Below are 22,534 nucleotides of genomic sequence, written 5' to 3'. Positions count from 1 at the left end.
AAGTTTCTTCCTTGAGTCTGACTCAAGTCCCTGCAGCTGCTGCAAGGCCCACAGTGCCTAGATGGGTGAGGGTGACCCAGGAGCAGGATATGCAGGGTGGTGGGTCTGTGCAGGCCGGCTTGGGGTGCTGGGCAACTCGCCTCTTTGCTAACGCTCAGGGAGTAGAGAGGTGAGTGAATAGGAGGCTGGGATCGACCTCCCAGAGGCTCACGCAGGTGGCGAAGGGACCTAGATGGGTACTGTGATAGGAGCCGGACCCCAGTCCAGACTGCCTGGCTTCCTCTTCACCCTTTCTGTCACCTTTGCCTTGTCTGTCTGTCTCTCACTCCATCTCCACCTAGTTATCTACCTTTCTGAAATCATGCAAAGAACTAAGTTTTGAATCTGGCTTCTTCACTTACTGGCCGTGTGACCTCGGGCAATAACTCCCTCTCCCCCAGACTCAAGTTTTTCCTTCTGCACAATGGGCATAAGATCTTCCCAGCACAGAGAGGCTGAGAAGAGCACGGGGGAAGGCCAGGCCACCCCTTCTTTCTGCCTCCCTCAGCCTGCTAGGTGGGTCCAGCTGCATCTGTCTCGCTCTCCCTGCCCGCTTAGGTCCTGAGCTTTGGACAGAGAGGTGGGGATAGAGCTGCCTGAGTGTTGATGAGCACCCAGGCCACTTGGGATCCCTGCCCCTCACTGAATCTCTCCCCCTGTCTCCCCCTCACAGCCCCCCAGCGTTCACTCGGAGCATGAACATTGAGGATGGCGCGTGCCCTCGGCTCCCCGTGCCCCCCGCTGCCACCTGGTAGGATGTCCTGGCCCCATGGGGCACTGCTCTTCCTCTGGCTCTTCTCCCCACCCCTGGGGGCTGGTGGGGGCGGCGTGGCTGTGACATCGGCTGCTGGAGGGGGCTCCCCACCAGCCACCTCCTGCCCCGCGGCCTGCTCCTGCAGCAACCAGGCCAGCCGGGTGATCTGTACGCGAAGAGAGCTGGCCGAGGTACCAGCCAGCATCCCTGTCAACACGCGGTACCTGAACCTGCAGGAGAATGGCATCCAGGTGAGCCAGGCCGGGCAGGCGGTTGGGGGGGACAGGGACAGGTGGTGCTGGGGGAGGTGCACAGACGGTAGCCTCCTCTCTTTCTAGCTGGCCTTGGTCTCCCTCCGAGTCCCTGCACTGGCAGGGGTCCTTCTGGGCATCCCTGCACCAGCTCTTTATGTCCATCCCCTGGGCACCTGTGAGATGCAGTTTGTATCCTATTAACTTGACCTGGCTTATGAGGTGGAGCCAAGGCTATCTGGGTTTTCTCAGCACAGTACTCCCTGTCTCTGTGACAGTGTATTGGGGCCCTGGGTGCAGGGCCGCCTGCCCACCCCCACAGCACAGGACAGGCAAGCCCTCAGCCTGAGCTGAGCCCTGGAGTCACCAGGGCTGAGAGCAACCTTTCCAGTGGGACCTCTGTGCCATCTGTGCCACTCCACCCTTGTGTGGCCTAGGCCGTGACAGTACGACTCTGAGCCTCAGTTTCTTCATCTGAAAAATGGGGATAATAAGAGCCCCTGCCTTGAGGGGTGGTTTGCAGGCTGATGGGTTTCATACTTGTCAAGGATTTAGAATTGGTTCTGGCACCTGCAAGCAGTCAGCGGATGCAAGTTATTTCTGTCATCATTCGCTGTGTCATATGGGGTTCACATCCCTGTCTCTTGGAGTTAGTGTGAGAATTGGAGAGCTGGGAGCTCCCCAGTGCCTGGAGCTGTGTTGGCACCTGGCTGGTGCTCAGGATGGGGCAGTTGCCATTTGATTAATTATGAACATGATTAAGATAGGCCATAATTGATACCTTGGGGGGGCAGAGCTGTGCTCTTTTAAAGCAGGTTTCTCAAACCCTGCTCTATTGACATTTGGGGTCAGATCATCCTTCATTGTGTGGAGGGGGGCCGGCTGACCTGTGTACCATAGGATGTTTAGCAGCGTTCCTGGCCTCTAGATGCCAGTAGCACCCCGCCCCCAGTTCCAGAAATGTCTGCAGACATTATTAGCTATTCCCTAGGGGGGAATCGCCCCTACTTAAGAACCACTGCTTTTAAGGCATTTGGTCAGTCCCCTGCCCCAACACAGGCCTCCTCCTACCCCAGCTCATAAAGTTGGGAGAGAAGAGAGCTCCCATCCTGAAAGTCCCAGAACCCCCAGATCTAACCTTCCTCTCTCTGGTTGCATTTCTTCATGCTCTGTCTCTGGGAAGGGGTAAGAGGGGTCAGCAGCCCTCATCTGACTATACTGGAGAGTCAGAGTCACAGAAGAGAGGGGACCTTTTAGGGGGCAGTCCCTTCCTGAGTAGCTGTGGGTCAAGGTGAAGCCAAAGTTGGGGTCCAGAAACATAAGGGGCCTTGTCACATCACCCCACCCCCACACTACTCCTGCAGGATTTTGTCCTTTTGTCCAGGCGCACCTCACCAGTAGTTGCCTCTTCTAACAGGTTACCATTTCTACTAACTCATTTTGAGTCTACCTCATAGCCCTCAAGCCACAGTCTCAGCTGGCCTGTCCATGTTTCCCTTAGTGGGCTGACATTCCACCATACATCTGCCCCGTAGTCCCTGTACTCTCTCCTTCCTTCATTTATTCATGTGACATTCAACAGATACTAACAGCACTAGTTCTGTGCCAAGCCCTGTTCTAGGTGATGACCAAGACTGGCAAAGCCCAGCCTTGCCTATAGGAGACTTACACTCTAGAGGGAAAGAAACAATAAGCAAATAAATTAGATGGCACAGCACGGATAAATGCCTTAGAGAAGTGGTAGCCAGGGATGGAGAGTGAGAGGTATTAGAGCATCAGGAAGTGTGTCTGGGCCAAGGACATGTTGAGTCCCCTCACCAGCAGCCCAAGGCTGTGGCAACGTCCGTTTAGTAGAACCTGTACTTTTTCTCTTTGGGGAGTTCAGTGAACAACTGAGTCCCACAAACATTTGCTGAGCATCGCCCGTGGACATACCTTAACTTATTTGTACACCATGCTCAGGTCTACTGCATCCGTGTACCGTAGACATTAAATACACCAAAATGGACATTGTTAGGGGATGAAAAAGCATAAATAGAAATCTGAATTCCTTCACTTCTCACCCCCAGGGGCTCTTGCACCCTACTCCCGAGACCACTGACCCCCAACTGTTTCCCAAGGGTGAAAAGTGTATTCCAGTCCATAAAAGTGGACGCTTGTGAGCATTAAGTCGAATTGGCCTCCCTGAGTGGACGCCTTCCAGACAGCAAGACAGTGGGCGCCTTGAGGGCTATCAGAGGCACTTCACAAAGTAATAGTAACTTATTTTTTAATATATATATTTTTTTAATTAACTATTTTTTCATTGTACATGTTTATGGGGTACAGTTTGTTGTTTCACTACCTACGTATATTGTTTAATGATCCAATCAGAATCATTAGCATACTTGTCACCTAAACATTTATCATCCCTTTGTGGTTATAACATTCAAGATCCTCTTTTCTGCCTATCTTGAAATATACAATACAATATTATCTACTGTCACCCTAGGGCACCAGAACTTATTCTTCATGTCTAACTGTACCTTTGTAACTTTGTACCAGTCTACCAACATTTCCCTGTCTCCCCACCCTCACCCCACTTCCTTTCCCTGCCTCTGGTGACCACTATTCTACTTTCCATAATAATAACTTTTTATTTATTTATTTATTTTTGGTGGCTGACTGGTATGGGGATTCAAACTCTTGACCTTGCAGTTGTAATAATAATAACTTTTTAATTACCCAAATGAAAAATGAAAAAATCACCCCTAGTCCCACCACCTAGATATAAAAAATTGCTGTTTACATTTTGTGTTAATACCTTCCTGGCTCTTTCCTGTGCCTATGTAAATATATTTTTAAGCTATTTATTACAGAATGAATACAAATTAACTTAGAAAAACTATAAAATATACCTAAATAAAAACACAGCAACAAAAGCCAACCATAATTCCACAACTACAGGTGACTGTCATGAACTTTGGGTGTCTTGCCATTCAGATATCCTCCACACACATTCTCAGTGTGTTGCATGATAGGCACAGATTTATAAATGGATTTTTTGCCTTTTTTTTTAAAACAAAAAGTAGAATCACTATTTCATACTGGTTTGAAACTGGTTTGAAACTGGTTTTTGACACCTAGGAGCAAAACCACAAATATCTTTCTCCTTGGTACTAAATATTCTTCTATGATGTCATTTTTTTTTTTTTAAAGATGACCGGTTTTAACCCTTGACTTGGTGTTGTCAGCACCACGCTCACCCATTGAGCTAACTGGCCATCCCTATATGGGATCCGAACCCGTGGCCTTGGTGTTTTCAGCAGCACACTCTCCCGAGTGAGCCACGGGCCGGCCCTATGATGTCATTTTTAATGACTGCATAGTATTCCAGTGCATGCCACTCAGGCCAAGTCACGTGCCACCAGCTCCCTGGAGAAGCTGGGGTGGGGCCGGGTGCTTGCTCAGGGAAGCGGACCATGGACAGACGGTTCCTCAGTCTCCTCGTGGGTCCAGCTGGAAGCTGCACCTTGGCTGGGCTTGGCCAGTCCTCTCCTCACTCCTCATTCAGGCACATGGTCCTCACTGGACCCATCTCCTTCTTTCACTCCCTTGTATCCTTCCCCCCTCCCCTCCTCCCTACAGCAGACCATCCTAATGTGTTTACTGTGGATCTTTCTCCTTGTGTGTGTTCTTGCGAAATGCTTATTGTTGCTTTGTATGCATGTATTTTTTATTTATGCAAATGAAGCTGTGTTATAGATCGCTTTCTTTGTCTCACTGTTTTCATTCAGCCTGTGTTTCTGAGAGCCATTCACGTCACTATGTGTGTGTTTACTGCGTTGTCTTAACTGCTGCAGAATTCTCCTCGATGGTCACCCACCCACCCCCAGCCTCCCCTCCCCACCCCGCCACCTCCTGACGGACATGCAGGAGGCTTCTAGCTTCTCCAGCACAAATCCTCACTCAGGACTCCTTTGGGAACTGCGTGATAATTTTTTTGGAATATATATCAAGGGGGAATTGCTGGGTCATAGGATATGTGTGTATTTAATTTAACAAAGTTCCAGTGGATTCACCAGAGCCTTTTAGCAAGCTGCCCTGGGTCCTTCCTGGGATCCACCGTGAGATCGTATGGTGAGGAAGTCTGATTCTATCCTAAGAAACAAACCAACATATTATAAGGAAATAACCAGCGGGATTTCAAAGAATTATGTTTAAGTATGGCCCAACAGCCAACATTTAGAAGCAGCCTCAATTCCTGATAATAAGGGGATTAGTTAAGTGAATTCTTAGGATGGAATATTATGCAGCCATTTAAAATGGAGTTTGGGCACCGGCCCATGGCTCACATGGGAAAGCAAAGTGCTGACAACACCAAGTCAAGGGTTAAGATCCCCTTTACTGGTCATCTTTTTTTAAAAAAATAGAGTTTGGAAGAATATCAGATGACATAGGGAAATGCTCAAAACATAAACTGAGTTTTCAAAGGATACAAGTAGGATCTCCAATTTGTTTTAAAAACAGTAATTTTTCAGACCAGGGAACACCTGGGAATGTTAACAGTGCCTTTCTCTTTGCACTAGTGTTATGGGGGCTATCTAAGTTCTTCTTTATGTTTTCTTTATTCCCTAAATTTTCTTCAGTGAGAGCATTTAATACTTTTTATAATTAGGATAAATTAAACTTAAAAATAATAAGTACAAAATGTTATACAAGCAGAAGAAAAAAGTCTACCCTGGGATTTTCTAACCTTTCCCTGGAGAAGAAAAGAGAAACTAAAATTTGTGGAGCCTTTACCCGGAGCCAGGAGCTCGGAGTGCTCCTCCTGCATCTTCTCGTTTATTCTGGTGAGGGCAGGATTACTTCTCCCATTTTATGGACGTGAGAGGCTCAGGTGGCTCCAAGTGACTTGTCCAAGGTCGCCCAGCTAGCTGTAACCCCTGTGGGCCTGCCTTTTGTCCTAAAAGGCTAGACTTGTGCCCCACCCCGAGAGTCGACATGGAGAAGCCAGGCCCAGATAGCCAAAGTGCGGTGCAGTTAGCAAGGTAAATCTGTTGCAAAGAAAAAAATCACCATAGTGCATTACCAAGGCAAACACCAGAAATGGCTTTTCAATTATCCACTACTTTTAGATTTTCCAGGCGGTTGATCCCCTCCAGCAGCATGAAACATAGAGAGTTTTTGACTGGATGACTTTTCCCAGTTAGAGTCCTTTAAGGAAGAAAATGGTGGGAGGAGAGATCTAGAAGGAAGGGCCGTCTCCTTCAGTCATCTGGGACAGCCCCCTGCCTGCAGCCAGTGCATAGCCAGGGAGGTCATCTGCAGAGGAAGGAACAGCCGCTATTTGCTGCCCATTCCCAGACTGCCAGGGCTTCCTGTCTAACTCTGGCCTCTCTTGTTTTCTTCCCAAGTTCGTTTTCTTCTCCTTCATTCCCTCAGGGGCACCATCGTGGGGCCTGGATAATCCTTGTCACCTCCCTGAGCCTCAGTTTCCACGCTTGTCAAAGGGGACTCCTGATTCTTTGTCGGTTTCTTAACTTTTTTTCATTGTGATGTATAACACACATAGAGAAAAGAATGCAAGACATGAAAGTCCAGCTCAAAAGATTATCAAAAAGAGAACAGCCATGTAAATACCACCCAGGTCAAGAAATGGAACATAAAGAGCCTCTGTGAAGTCTCCTGACGCCCTTGCGACCATTACCCTCTCCCTTCTGCCCAGAGATAACCCTCCCCTGACTTCTGACTCCAAGAATCAGTCTTGAGCTGCATGCAGATGGGATCGTGCCGTCCATAATCTTGCACGTCTGGCTTCCTGGGCTCTATCCTGTTGCTTAGATTCATCCTTGTTGTTTCATGTAGCCATGGCTGCTTCTCCTTTATTTTTGTATCGTTGTGTAACATACTACCGTACGAAGATACCATGACTTGTCTGTTTCCTGTTGCTGGACATTTGGATTGTTTCCAGTTTAGGGCTTTTACCCTGCCTGGTTTTAGATTTAGAATTTCTCCACCAGGGGAGACTTAGGTTGAGCTCCTCCCTGTTTATTCCATGGATGAAAGTCCTGAAGCGAGAGAGGTGGAGTGGCTTGTGTGCCATGGTCTGGAGCTGGAGTCAGTGCCAAGGCGGCCTCAGACTCGGATCTGACCACACTCCAGCTGCTCCTTCTCCTGGGACTGTCAGGGAGCCGCTCGGGAACAGATCGCACACACCACGCTCCAGGGCCATGGACCTCACTCGCCTCTTTCAGCTTCAGTCCTCTAGGTGTCCCGTCCCTGTTACCATGACTGAGCGAGAGTCCTTTAGGACGTGCTGCCTACCTACCCTGCCACCTGCCATCTCCCTCCTGCGTCACACTGGTGTCTTCCTCTTTCTCCCTGCTTGGCACCTTTACATATGCTGTTCCCTCTTCCTGGATGCATTTCCACTGTCTAACCTAGTTAGTGTCAGCACTTACTATTGTGGGGGACAGTTCAGGTTTAACTCACAACTCTGTTGCTTCCTGGGCAAGTGGCTTCAGACACATTATTGAACCTGTCTGGACGTCAGTTTTGTCATTGGTGACATGAGGATAATAACAGCCATCACAGAGTTACTGAGAAATTCAACCCCTTCATTCTTTGAACAAGCATGTGCTGAGGGCCACCTTGTGCCAGGTGCTCTTTAAGGCACTGGCAGATGAGGTGGCATGCACACGATAGCTTAGCGGAGGGCCTGGTGTGGGGTCAGCTCTCTCTTGTCATCCTTCTCGACTCAGACAAGTGTCTCAACTTCGGAGGTGCCTTCTCTGAGCCCTCCTGTCTGGTCATATCCACCGGTCCCTATGACTCCTGAATTTGTTGATCACACTGTGAATGTCGGTTTCAGTCGTCACTGGCCCCAGCCTGACAAACTGTAGGCCCAGAGTACACCTGTGAAATTAATGAATGCACAGAACCACCTGCTGTCTTGCAAAGCTAGGTGGCATCACCCCCACTTTTCAGCTGAGCAGACTGAGGCACCAAGAGGCACAAGACCCATGTTCTCCCCTCCACTAATGATGGTGAGGCCTCCAGACACCTCTCTGATTGCCTCCTTGTCTGCAAAACAGAACCAGCAATTCCCACAGCCAGGGGATGGGGGAGGGCGTGTGTGATGCGAGCTGCCCCCCAGAACTGCTCCAAGTTGCCCTTTGTACGGTCAGTGAATTTCAACCTCACAACAGTCCTATGAGTAGGTCCTATTTTTATCCCCATTTTATAGGTAAGGAAACTGAGGCATAGGAGACTAACATTCTTGCACGATGCCATAGTTAGTAAATGGAATTGGGACTCAGGCAGGCAGGCTGGCTGCGGAACTTGATTTCTTCAACCTTCAACATGATTCCTGATGCTTTCTAACTCCTAATTGTCCTGGGCTCCATACCCTGGTGACTCGATTATAGAACTGTAACCAAGGCCTGCCTCTTTGTGTCCCCACAGCCCAGCCCAGTTCTGGTCTTGTCCTTGCTCTTCAGGACACTCACGCCAGTTTCCTCCTAGCCCCCTGGCCTCAGTGTGTTCCCCACACCCATCCAGAGTCACCACATCACCCCTTACAGGGGACACCTTTCACAAGTTGGCCCAATCTCCATCTCAGATCAGGACTTGGCCCAGCACCTCAGCTATACCAAACTCAGGAGTGCCCTCTACTGGGAGCCAGATGCTGCCCCAGCCCCTTAATTCACGCCTTGCCCTTAAATAGCCAGTCATGGCTGAGCTTGCCCTGTGCAGGCACTCTTGCTCGTGGGTTACAGATCGCAGTAGTTTAGTCTTCACAATGATGCCATAAGGTGGGTCTCGTCACCACCCCAAGAGGAACAGAGGAGCCAGTCTGAGATCCACGAGTCCCTCTCCCTGCACTGCCTGTTCCTCCCGTGTCTGACCAGCCCTGGCTAGTCCATCTGCAGCACCCAACTCAGCCCCTGATTTATTTATCAAGCACCTATTTTGTGCCAGGCACCACTCTAGGCTCAGTGAGCAATACAGACACAGATCCCTGCCCTCTCAAAGCTGGGTGGAGAGAGAGACAATATAGAAGAAGAACAATGCCGCTGTACGTGAGCTGGTGATGAGCTCTGAGCTGAGCAGTAAAGTGGTGGGGGGGGAGTGCAGAAGTAGCCAGGGAAGGCTGCCCCGGAGGGGGTGTTTGACCATGACCTGAGCTTTCACCTTACCCCACTCTCCCACCCCATCCGCTGCTGCCTTGGGCAGAGTCAGGCTGCACTTAGCTGCTTGCACATCCCTCTGATGTAGATTTTATCACCGCATTGTTTACACCCTGGCTCAGATGCCTGTCTGGGCTCCCCAAGGGGAGCCATCTAGCCAGACTCTGCACCCAGGACAGGGCCTGGCCTCAGGAAGGCTCAGGAGGCAACTCTTAGATAGATGAATGGAAGGAGATGAGTAGGAGGAAGGAGGAAAGGAAGAAAAGAAGGAAGGGAAGGAGGGAGGGAAAAAAGAAAGGAGGAAGGAGGGAGAGAAGTCTGGGCCCTGGGCAGTTTGTGCCCCAGTCGGGCCCATACTGGCCCCTGAGATACTTGCGAGTCATTTCCTGCAGGTCAGGCAAGTCCCTGTTGAAGAAGAGAGGCGCAAGTCCCTTATCTCAGGGATGAGAAAGAAATATAAGACGTCACCATAAAAACAGTTGGTGCAAAAAATAACAATTTTTTAAAATTTTGACTGCGAAAAAATTAGTGCACATACACACACAAAAAAACAATAAGCTTACTAAACTTTTGTTATCAGTCCATTACATTCAAAATGTATAAAAACAACTTATCTCAATAGTGTTAAGATGAACAGTTCACTTAATCATTTTCCTACCACAGTTAAATTTTTAATAAAGGATTTTTTTATTGATTATAAGTATTAATGACCATCATCACTTGTACCCAAGATGTGATGATCAGATCAATATTATCAGCATGCCCATTACCACAAACTGCAGTTTTTTCCTGTGTCCCCCTTCCCACCTCCACCCCCCGCCAACCCTAAGTATATTCTTTCCCTCTGCAAGTCCAGCACAGCACTATGGTCTTTTTAATAAAAAATTTCTTGACAGTTTGTTTTCTTAAAAACCCCAGCAGAGCACAGTGGGATTTTTTTTTTTCAGCTTTAGAAATGTTTACCTACAACTGAAGTGGAAAGTCCCTTGAATAAGCCAAGTTGAAGGATAAAAGAAGACGGAAGAGTCCCCCTTTGCAGTTTGGGAGGCAGTCACTAGTGCGGGCCACATCCCCTTCCCTGATTCTTGTCTGTATCTTTGACAGCCAGCACAGAACCTGGCACAGGTGGAGGTCGGCTGAGAAAATGGGGCTGATTGAGGAGACTTGGAGGCATGGGGACTGTCAGAGGTAGGCCTGAGGCCTAGCTTCTCTGCTGTATCATAGAATGTCAAAATCTTCATTGGGCCAAAGATGTCAGGGTGAGAAGCTGGGGATTTACCTGCTCCAAGAACCAGTCCCCACGTTGCCTATTCTATTTCGTGTCACTGGCCTCGGGGGTGACCTGGCCCATGGCATCAGAGATCATTTGGTTTGGGATGTTTCAAACGGTTCCTTGGAGGTGTCCCAGGCCTGCCTCCCTCCTACAATCAGGGGCCTCCACAATCTGTTAAAACTATTGCCAGTTAAATGATCATTTACATAATTATGTTTAATGTTTCTCTTCCCCACTGGAGGTTGGGCTGTAGGAAGACAGGATTGTGTCTGTCTTATCCACGGCTGGATCCCCAGAACCCAGCATGACATGATACATAGCAACTCTCAAAAAATATCTGTCAAATGAGAAACTCAATACATGATAATGTATGAATGAATGGGTCTGCAGCTCAGAAAGCACCCTGAAAGCCACAGACAGCCCTGCTCTCTCAGTTTAGGGTGAGTGGACATGATGGAAACCTCTGTGTTTGGATTCAGGAGAAGCAGACTTTTGAGTCTTGGTTCTGCTCCTTTGGAGCTGTGAGACTGAGGAAAAATGACTTTACCTCTCTGAACATCCATTTCCTGAGCTGTAAATTCTCAAATCAGGGGGTGGTGGGTAGGGGCACATGGTTGATAACTCCCATGTGACAGAATTTGTGCGAGGATTAAATAAGATCAGAGATCATGACCTCAGCACATTTAGTACAGACCCTGGCGCTTCATTGGCATTAACAAATAATGATTCCCCACCCCCTTACTTTATTGAGAACCTGCTCAAGATGGTTCTTTGTTCTAGAGTCAGATATGGGATTAGCCTTGTATTGTTTGGTAGGAGAAAAGAGGACTTGACTGGCTTTGGTCTTTAGGTGTGCGTGTTAAATTTTAAGGGCAACTACTAAAAGAAGAGAAAATATATAAATTCTAAAACAGTAGAGAGGGGAAATGGAATCAGAAGAAATTCAATCAATACAAAAGCTGACAAGATGGGGAAGAATAGGCTATGAAAATTGGAACAAATAGAAAGTACAAAATAATGATGTAGGAATAATTTCAAACACAAGAGTACTTTAAAAAGTTCATGGAAAGATAGAATTAAAAGATAATGCCAATCTTTTCATGAATTTTTTGAAGTACCTCATATATTAGCAATTACAATAAATGTAAATGGACTAAACTTCCAGTTAAAAGAGATTTTCAGACTGAATTAAAAAATCCAAAAGACATACCTAAAACATGAAGACAGAAATGATGAAAGTAAAAATGATAGCAAATGCTAACCAAAAGAAAGGTGATGTACTGATAACACCAAGGTCTGGAGGTCAATCCCTGTACCTGCCAGCAAAAAAAAAAGAAAGAAAGAAAAGGTGATGTAGCTTTAATAATATCAGACACATGGACTTTAAGGCAAAAAGAATAAGTTGGAACCAGAACACTGGTGCTTTTCAGCTCCCAAGTTCTGTCACTGAGAATTTCAACTTGTTAGCATTGTCACCCAAGCCAAAAGGTGTGCAGGCACACATCAATCAACACAACTGGGGCATTCTCCAATAGGAGCCTTGTCCACTCCAGTCCACTACTCAGTGGACCTTGGCTGAAGTCTGCCATGAACTGGCCCTTGCACTGGGTGCTGCGAATGTGGAAATCATTCTGACAGAGTCTCTACTCATATGGACTCCCATCCTTGACAAGGAGACAGATTACAATCGATGTGATAGAAGTCTAATAAGAGAATGTATATGACAGGTAAGGGAGCAGGAGTAAGAGGGCTTTCCCAGGGAGGGCAGTTGGAATTTTCCACAGAACAAGGAGGAGGACAGCATTCCGGGAAAGGGACAGAGGCCATGCAAAGGCAGAGACTGGACCGAGTGTGGCAACAATGGGGAACCTCACGCATCTCTCTGCTATGGCTGGAGGAGAGGAGAGGAGATGGCAGTGGGGCCGGTTCTGAAGGACCTCTCACACTGGGTGGGAGACAGGAGAGCTGGGAGAAGGGATGTGGCGAGGTCTGACTGCATTTTAGATCAATCTGACAGCCAGTGTAGAGGAGAGATGCTGCTGGGGGGAAAAACTGAAAGCCCAGAGATCGGACAAATGTTAACGATCATTATCAGCTGGATTAATAATATATATATATATATAATTGTGCATTTGCCACGTCCCAAGCATTTACTATCTTATCCCAAGAATTCACTATCTTGTCCAAGCCTCACAATAACCCCATGGTACCTATGAGGAAAGTGGACTCAGAGAGGTTAGAATACTTGCCCAAGGTCACACAGCTGGCTAGCAGGAAAGACAGGATTTAAACCCAGCCCCAGCTCTTCTCCACTAGGCTGCTTGGCAGGCATCCTATAGAGAAGAGAATAGATTGGAATTCTGTTCAAAATAAAGGGACTCAATATTTAAAGTAACCCTATGACACATCTTTTAATAAAACCAGGCTTCCCTTTGCAGTGATAGCCCCATCCCACTCAGTTCTCAAGTGCACTATTAAAGTGATTGGCAGGGGGACCCCCCCCTTTGGGAGTGTCCCTTCATCTTCCTTCATACACCCCCTTCCCATTGCAACTGAGACAAAGCTTGCTGAGGGGGAGCAGCCGCAGGCTCTACCCTTATGGACATGCTGTTTTCACAGTCCTGGGTCCAGAGGCACTAAGGAGACTTGGAAAAGAACCGTTCTAGGCTGGAACCCCAGCTGCACACTTCCCAGGGCCAGTGGCCCTGCTGAATCACTTGACTTCACTGAGCCTTGGTCTCCTTGTCTCTGAAATGGGGTATGATGCTCACCTCCAGGGTTGCTGGGGGAGCAAACAGGAGCCTGGGGTGCTGCAGAGGCCAGGGAGGGGGCAAGGCAGGGGGCAAGCGTGAAGGGTGCCACTTCCTAGTCGTGCTTCACTGAGCCATTTCCCTTTTCTGAAAAGTAGGCCTAACAACACCTGCCTTGGTGGAAGTAGGAGCTGGCATATGTAGACTGCCCAGCCCAGAGCCTGGCATTTGTCACCTGTGCTCAGTGTGCAGGTGCCAAACCTTCTGCTGAGCAAATCTCACCTATTACTTCGAGTCTTCAAAACAGCTCTGCAAGGTTGACATTGCGATGCCCTTTCACAGATAACGACCCCTCACCACATTCGTGCCTTCAACACTGCTTTATCCCCAGTCAGTAAATAACCAATGGAAAAATGAATGAATGAGAGACCTTTGGGCTAGGTTCAGAAGGGAGAGCAGGAGTTTTCCAGGTGGACGAAATGGAAGGGCGTCCTGAGCAGAGAGACCAGCATGTGCAAAAGTAGAGTACCTGGTGAGATGGCCCCAGGACTGATGCTGGCTGGCATGTGTCTGGAGTGAGGGTTGTAAGTGAGTGGGCTATGCAGAGGGGAAGGGAGAAAGCAGATGCCAGGCCAGGCAGGACTTGTGTTTCATCCTGTGGCTGGAGTCATCCCAAAAGCAGCAGTAGGGGAGTTCCCACAAGGGAGTGCCCCAAGCCATCCCAAGATGGGGCCACTTGGGATTCCAAAGAAAGAAGCACTAAATGCCAGGGTGATCAGTCCAAAGCATTTATTAGGGAAACACATGCAGAGTGCACAGCGTATCCTCTCAACGGACAGCAAGCGAAAAGGGGTGTTCTGCCTTGGTGTGTTCACAGCGAGGGGGTCAGGCTATGGAGTTTATATGAGAGTTTAAGGAATTCGGCTCAGGGCCAGGGCCAGTTTCTTTCAATGCTTTGGGCAATGACCTAGATAGCTTTATCAGTGCCTGGGAAAGTTCAAGGCCCTGGTTTGGGTTCAAGCCTGCAGGAAAATACCTGCAGCTGGCTGGGTCACGGAGCGATTAAGGCACTCTGCAATTTTTGGTCAGGACACAGGAAGAAAGCAGGGGAGTTGGGGGACTCTACAGCTTCCAACACAGGCTGAATTTCCCCTGAGGGCACTGGGGAGCCATGGAGGCAACTAGAGGAGGGCAGAGGCAGGGTCAGCTCTGGGTGCCGCAACCCCAGACGTGGACTGGAGTGGAGAGACCGGAGGCCATGCAGGAGGCTGGGGCAAGGGCCCAGGGAGAGAGAATGAGGCCTAAGCTGGGCTGTAGGGATGGAGAGCAGATGGAGAGGGGATAGCTGTGAGATGTTAAAAAAGGGATAGAGCTGTCAGGCATTGCTGGCTGACCCCACAGGCAAGCCTGCAGCCCAGCTTTTGACTGGGAAGGTGGAATGGAGACCCCCCTCTGAGAACAGGGACCCTGAAAGAAGGGAGGAGCAGGGAGGGGGCACGTAGAGTTTACTGGGAACAGGGGAGGCCCCTGGGCCATCTAAGTGCTACTAAGACCAGGCGAGGGGGTCTTCCAAGGAATTCCTACCTGCACCTGGACAGCAACCTCTCTTTTCTCAATCTCTTGGTCCAGAATCTCAAGTCTAACCTTTTAAAAGTCCACCTCATTCTCTCCCTAGTGATTAGTGATGATTGAAACCTCCTACTTCTATTATTATTGTTGTTATTATTATTAATAGAAAGAGCAACTGAGAGCCTGCTTTGTACTTGGCCAGCATTTCCCAGGGCGGTAATAAAAGGCGTCCTGTGAGAAGGGTTCTGTGGTGTATTGTGTTTGGGAAACCCAGAGCTGAGCAAAGTGACACTGCTGTTTCCCACTGTACTTCACAGAACTTTAGCACCACAGCAGGAGGGAGCACGTGGGTTCCAGACATATTTGATCGTGAAAGATTCTTCTTGTTGTTGGTTAGCATCCCATGGGACTAGCCCACAAGAAAACAGGCTACGAGAAGCGCTGGGTTGAGTTTTTCCCTGGACATTCTCTCCAAGGAGGAAACCGAGGCTCCAGGGGCCCACGTGGCAGAGCTGGAGTTCCAGAGCACAAGCCCAGTCAGGCCAGAGACTTTCTCAGGCCCCCACTTCTCCTGCCCTGGACAAGAGAGGCCCACTGCCCTCAGCCTCATGCACAGGCACAGTCACATCGCTGCTGGGTGCAGAGATCCCAGGCCAGCTCGGAACCGTCCCTAAGCCTCACAACCCACAAGCCTTCAAAGGTGTCATCCGTCGTGCTCTGCCCATTCTTCCTCCCCCAAGTCAGGTCCGGCTTGTGCCACTGCCTCTGATCACCCACCAGCTCCCTGCAGACATGACCCACCTCCCCTCTTTGCATGACATAGCATTTACTGAGGTTTTGTTCATTTCTAAAAGTTAGCCGTGTTCACTGCAGGAAATTAGAGAACACAGAAGCTTATTAAGATCACCCTGTCAATTCCAGTTTAATGTCCAAAAGTAGGTATAGGCCTGGGCCAGAATTCTATATAGCCATTCAAATCATGTTTTTGAAGCATGTTTTATGATGGGAAAATGCTTACAATATGATGTTATTAAGGGAGAATGCGGGACCCAGGAGAGCAAGTATGTCATCAAAATTTTGTAAAAAATTAAAAAGATGATGAAAAAATATATTCCTGCATTATGTGCATAAAAGAAAGATTGAAAGGATCCGTACCAAATTATTATGTAAGTCAACTCCGGGTAGATGTATTTTGGCTGATTTTTCTCTTCTCTTATACTTTTTTCCTGCAATGAGTAATATTATGTTTATCACCGGAAAAGAGCAGTATATAGAAAGTTTTGTTATTCTAACATGTGACCCAGCACAGGCCTGGCCCACAGGAGACTTTGATTAGCGTTTATTAGAAGGGAAGGAGCAGGCATTCCCCTCCTGCTATCACACTCTATTCTCTGCCTTTCCCATGTTAGCCCAGATTCCATCCCATTGTGCCTGTAAACCATTCAACGTGACCTGAGAATTCCAGAGTTTTAACAACGCAAATGTGTCTCCTTGTCTATCCCTTTTACCCTGAGGCTACAAAGAGTCCTTCATCAGGCCAGGTGCTTGGGGTTGTTTAGGCGGCCTCAGGATATCTGGTTTTCACACACGGAGTGGACCTCAATTCTGGTCAGGAAGAGCCCCAAGACAGGGGATTCCAAGAGAGGCTGCTTTCAAATTCACTCCATTACAGAAAGGAGCAAATGAACCTAAAACCTGGGCGTGCGCTACTGTGAGCTTGGAAGCCCTGTGGTTGAGACCCAGTCCCTTCCCTTCCTGGAGGGGCCTAGACTTGGGGGTAAAGGGGGAGGCAGCGGCACACAGACTGGGGCAGTAGAGGGGGCCAGGACATCTTCTAGAGCAGGTGACACTGGAGGTGGGCATTGAAGGACAGATGGGAGATAACCAGAAAAAAAGAGCAGGAAAGGTGTTCCTGGCAGAAGGAACAGCAAGTGCAAAGGCCTAGAGGCAGGAGTGTGTTTGCTGTGTTCAGGGACTTGCTGAAACAGGAGATGAGAGAAAGGACAAGTGCAAGAAGAACAGGGGAAGGTCATGGCAAGGTCTGCTCAGGGCCAGGGACTGTATCTTATGGGATCTCACTGTCATTGTCTCTTTGGCGTGAAGCACAGTGCAGAGTGGAAGGATCTTGCACTAGGAATGATGGGTACTGTTGGGATGGTTGTGAACATGGGAGAATCAAGGGATCTGTGGGTATAAACAGACCCTGCTGGGGCTGGGCCAGGCTGTGTCTAGGTGGGAGAGGACAAGGGCTGAGGTGGAGCTGAGGCCTTGGAGATGGTGAGGAGGGGATGGAACAGGGAGTCAGAGGACAGAGGGCCAGGCTGGGGACTGATGGGGTGGGAGCAGCACCAGCAAGTGTCAGGATGATGTAGTAAGAGGGCTCTTGTCCTGAGACCTTCCCGCAGAGCTGAGAGCCACCCTCCGCAGGTGGTGCAGTGCAGCATGGCTTTGGGTTGGAAAGCTCAGTGTTCTAATTCCAAGGGCATGGCACCCGTTGTTCAAGGTCAATAATAACAATAGTGATGATGTGCTGAGAGCCCCTGAGCACCCTGGGGGAGCCAGCACCGCCTGAGCGCTCCCACCGTGACCTCTTTGCATCTTCCCAGCTGCCCTCAGAAGTGATTTTCCTCACCCTTCTTCATAGCAGGAGTGGATCCAGAGGCACAGAGACCTCCAGTGATAGGCCCTACAGCCAGGAAAGGGAGGTGGGATTTGAACAGGGCTCGGCTTTTCCTGCCGCATCCATGGCCTCGTTTTCTGCATCTGTTGAAAGGGAACAGCAATGTGATCGGTGCCAAGTGAGGTGGTGAGGGGCCCAGGCTCCAGCCAGCCCTGCCCAGCTCTGCCACAAAGCCAGCTGCTTCTGTGGGCCTCCGTTTCCTCTTTTCTAAAAGAGGGCAATAACAGCCCTTGTTCATAGGGCTGTTGGATAAAATGCAATTATATTCACAGAGCAGCACTGAGTGCCAAGAAGCACCACGTAAACTTGCACCATCTGACACGGCAGCCACTGGCCACTCCTGGCTGCTGAGCACATGAACTGCACACATCCTGACTGAGACACACCGCGAGGGCAAAACACATGCTGGACTCTAAAGGCTCAGTATGGAAAGAGTGTAAACTATCTCATTCATAAGATTCATCTTGATTACATGTCAAAATAACATTTTGGATATATTGGGTTAAATTAATACATTATTAAAATTCATGTCACCTGTTTGGGTCTCTTTTTTTTTAATGTGGTTTCTAGGAAATTTAAAGTTATACATGCGACTCATTTTATATTTCTGTTGGACAGCACTGGCATAAGTAGTGGCTTTATTATTACTTTCTGACTATGACTATGCCAAGAATACCCATTCCTTATGCCAAGTGCCTCTCAGGTATATCTTTTTTTCTTTCACTTTTTTCTTGTTTTTATTCCTGCTTATTATAAAAGTAATTTTTGCTCATTGAGGAAAAAAATAACAAAAGAATAAAAATCCTCTATAATCCCCAACAGCTGGAGTTCCCTAGTAAGAACAGCTTGGAGTATTTCTGTCCAGTCTTTTTTTGGTGTATATAATATGCAGATATCTAATTCTTCAGCTTCTTTTTTAGCTTTAGGAAGTTGTGATTACACAGTATGCTGTTTGGAGTTCTCAATCTCCCCCTTAATATTGTGACACAAACATTCTCAATGTCATTAACTAGGCTTCAAACATGTGCTCTGATGGCTGTGTGAACTTCTGTGCCTCTGTGTACCCAGCATGGTGGTCACTGAGGAGGATGCTGTGAGATTCTGCCTTCCATGCCTGGCCCAGCACTGCCCCTTCTGTGGTCCTCAGCCCCAGCCCCGAGAGATGGCAGCTAAAGTCAGGGGTTAAGAGCCAGAACTCGAACCAGAGAGCCTGGGTCCAGTTCCAAACCTGCTATCCCCTTCTGCATAACCTTGCGCAAGTTGCTGTACCTCTCTGTGCCTAATTCATAATTCCTCATGTGAAACCCTGGAGGCCAGATGTGTTTTGAATTCTGATATTAGAATATAATAATATATAGTCTACAGCCATATTACCCTGAACGCACCCAATCTCATCTGATCTCACAAGCTAAGCATGGTCAGGCCTGGTTAGTACTTGGATGGGAGAATATAATATATATAGCATATGTATAATATATAGCAGATATTTTATAACATCTTTGTGGTCTTATGCTTCTTATCAAACACGGGAATATTTCTAGAGCGAAGTATTTGAATAGTCACATGAGTGAAATCAAATAAAAGTTTTAAATAGTTTCATATGAGTTCTGATCAGGTTTTGCCACCAAATGGGATTTGGTGCCAAAGTTCTGAAAAATCTGTTTTTCGGGTTCTTATGAGTTTTGGAATTGCAGATATTGAATAAGGACTCATAATAGCACCTATCTCATAGGGCAGTTGGGAGGATTAGATGAATTTTTACCTGTCAAGTATTTAGAACAGTGTCTGGCACCAACATGTTCAATGGATGTTAGCTGCTGGCGTTACTATTTTTAATATTTTTTATTTTTACTTTTTCATTTTTAAAAATACGTATAACGTCCATATAATAAAATGTCCCACTTTTAAGTGTACAGTTCGGGGAGTTTTGACAGTTACATTCATCCGAATAACCACCACCCCAATAGAGAACATTTCCATCACCCCAGAAAGTTTCCTCAAGCCCCTTCCCCGTCTGCTCCCACCCAGCACGCACTTGAGACATCCACTTAGAGAACACCTAGGGCCTGGCGTGGACAGAGCCTTACCACACGGGCCCCTGCGTGCCAGGCTTTCTTGGTCCTACATGATGCCCGAGGACTCATCCAACTTGTGAGGATCAGTCATTCATTCCATCTCACAGCTGAATCCTAGCCTTCCATTGTGTGAACACACCAGAGTGTTTGTCTGTTTGCCCTTTGATGGACACTTGGGTGGTTTCTAGTTCAGGCTGTAATGAGCAGAACTGCTGTGGACACCCACGTGGAAGCCCTGCGTGCACACCTGCTTCCATCTCTCTGGAGGAAGTGCTCAGGAATGGCATGGCCAAGGCATATGGCAACTCTAGTTTTAACTTTGTAAGACACTATCAAACTGTTTCCCAGAGTGCTCGTACCATCTCATACTCCCACCAGCAAAGTGTGAGGGATCCAGTGGCTCCACACCCCGCCAGCATTTGCTGCCTCTATAATTACTATCATTAGTATTAGCATGACTGATCCATGTTGCCTCTCCTCGCCCCCAGGTGATCCGCACGGACACATTCAAGCACCTGCGGCATCTGGAGATCCTGCAGCTGAGCAAGAACCTGGTGCGCAAGATCGAGGTGGGCGCCTTCAATGGGCTGCCCAGCCTCAACACACTGGAGCTGTTTGACAACCGGCTGACGACGGTGCCCACGCAGGCCTTTGAGTACCTGTCCAAGCTGCGGGAGCTCTGGCTGCGCAACAACCCCATCGAGAGCATCCCCTCGTACGCCTTCAACCGTGTGCCCTCACTGCGGCGCCTCGACCTGGGTGAGCTCAAGCGGCTGGAATACATCTCAGAGGCGGCCTTCGAGGGGCTGGTCAACCTGCGCTACCTCAACCTGGGCATGTGCAACCTCAAGGACATCCCCAACCTGACAGCCCTGGTGCGCCTGGAGGAGCTGGAGCTGTCGGGCAACCGGCTGGACCTGATCCGCCCAGGCTCCTTCCAGGGCCTCACCAGCCTGCGCAAGTTATGGTTGATGCATGCCCAGGTGGCCACCATCGAGCGCAACGCCTTCGACGACCTCAAGTCGCTGGAGGAGCTCAACCTGTCCCACAACAACCTGATGTCGCTGCCCCACGACCTCTTCACGCCCCTGCACCGCCTCGAGCGTGTCCACCTCAACCATAACCCTTGGCACTGCAACTGTGATGTGCTCTGGCTAAGCTGGTGGCTCAAGGAGACGGTGCCCAGCAATACGACATGCTGTGCCCGCTGCCATGCACCCGCCGGCCTCAAGGGCCGCTACATTGGTGAGCTGGACCAGTCACACTTTACCTGCTATGCGCCTGTCATTGTGGAGCCACCCACAGACCTCAACGTTACCGAGGGCATGGCCGCCGAGCTCAAGTGCCGCACGGGCACCTCCATGACCTCCGTCAACTGGCTGACGCCCAATGGCACCCTCATGACCCATGGTTCCTACCGCGTGCGCATCTCTGTCCTTCACGACGGCACGCTCAACTTCACAAACGTCACCGTGCAGGACACGGGCCAGTATACATGCATGGTGACGAACTCAGCTGGCAACACCACTGCCTCGGCCACACTCAATGTCTCGGCCGTGGACCCCATGGCAGCTGGGGGTGCCAGCGGCGGTGGGGGTGGCCCCGGGGGCAGTGCTGGTGGAGGGGGCAGTGGCGGCTACACCTACTTCACCACAGTGACTGTGGAGACCCTGGAGACCCAGCCTGGAGAGGAGACCCTGCAGCCACGGGGGACGGAGAAGGAGCCACCAGGGCCCACAACGGATGGTGTCTGGGGTGGGGGCCGGCCTGGGGACGCAGCCGGCCCGGCCTCGTCATCCACCACAGCGCCTGCTCCGCGCTCCTCAAGGCCCACAGAGAAGGCATTCACAGTGCCCATCACGGACGTGACAGAGAACGCCCTCAAGGATCTGGACGACGTCATGAAGACCACCAAGATCATCATTGGCTGCTTCGTGGCCATCACCTTCATGGCTGCCGTGATGCTCGTGGCCTTCTATAAGCTGCGTAAGCAGCACCAGCTCCACAAGCACCATGGGCCCACACGCACTGTGGAGATCATCAACGTGGAGGACGAGCTGCCCGCTGCCTCCGCTGTGTCCGTGGCCGCTGCTGCCGCTGTGGCCAGCGGAGGGGGTGTCGGTGGGGACAGCCACCTGGCCTTGCCCGCTCTGGAACGCGACCACCTCAACCACCACCACTATGTGGCAGCTGCCTTCAAGGCACATTATAGCAGCAACCCCAGCGGCGCGGGCTGTGGGGGCAAGGGCCCACCCGGCCTCAACTCCATCCACGAACCTCTGCTCTTCAAAAGCGGTTCCAAGGAGAACGTGCAAGAGACACAGATCTGAAGGCAAGGGGCGGGGGGGGGCTGCAGCTGCTGAGGGACTCGGAGACCTGCCACTCCCCATGCTAGAGCCCAGGCACCGGCCAGACTTGGGACTCCTTCCCACAGCTCCAGCTCATCTCTGGGACCACACAGGGAAGGTGGGAAAGGGTGGCTTCCAGTCCCATCCAGGTCTTGGACCCCCAGTGAGGAAAGGGTGGGGCTCCAAGAACAAAGTCCCCGTGGTTCCAGCCTTGCCCCTGGAAGATGGGAGGGGACACAGGGCTCAGGAGAAGTGGCCCAAACCCTCCTCTTTTCCTTCTCACTCTCCAGACCGACAGTTCCTGCCCACCGCCTTCCAGGGGAGATAGGAGATTTTTGAGGGGTAACCTTTCCCCTCACCCCTAACCACCCTCCTTTTATGGATCATTTTTTGAAGTTTGACGCCTGTCCCTCTTTCCCACTCCTACACCCTTGAAACTGAAGAGACAGACATGTCGCCAGAGCTTTCCCGACACCCCGGCCCCGTCCCCAGCGCTGAGCCCCACTCCCGGCCCCTTGCCCCCATCGGCTGGGGGTGGGGGCAGCCTCGACCCGCCCCCCCCAGCCCCCACATGCCCCACAGACTCACAGACTCTTTTGATACTGAAGGGAGGTTTGCGTCAAC

The 22,534-nt window shown here is 49.7% G+C and overlaps 1 protein-coding gene across 1 annotated transcript; it reads left to right on the top strand.

Annotated features, from left to right (window-relative positions):
• Positions 1–747: 747 nt before the first annotated feature.
• LRRC4B (leucine rich repeat containing 4B) lies at positions 748–21,892 on the top strand. Its single transcript, XM_063092216.1, has 2 exons — positions 748–1,044; positions 20,051–21,892. The coding sequence occupies exons 1-2, from the start codon at positions 748–750 to the stop codon at positions 21,890–21,892; spliced, it is 2,139 nt and encodes a 712-aa protein (XP_062948286.1).
• Positions 21,893–22,534: the final 642 nt, after the last annotated feature.

Source organism: Cynocephalus volans, chromosome 3, assembly GCF_027409185.1.
Source record: "Cynocephalus volans isolate mCynVol1 chromosome 3, mCynVol1.pri, whole genome shotgun sequence".
Taxonomy (NCBI): domain Eukaryota; kingdom Metazoa; phylum Chordata; class Mammalia; order Dermoptera; family Cynocephalidae; genus Cynocephalus; species Cynocephalus volans.
This window is presented reverse-complemented; position numbering and strand designations above follow the sequence as displayed.

Bases quoted from the DNA above. Each gene is read 5' to 3' on its own strand.
- LRRC4B (XM_063092216.1), top strand. From the start codon at position 748: ATGGCGCGTGCCCTCGGCTCCCCGTGCCCCCCGCTGCCACCTGGTAGG. The intron at 1,045-20,050 runs GTGAGCCAGGCC...CCTCGCCCCCAG, and splicing joins TGCAGGAGAATGGCATCCAG to GTGATCCGCACGGACACATT.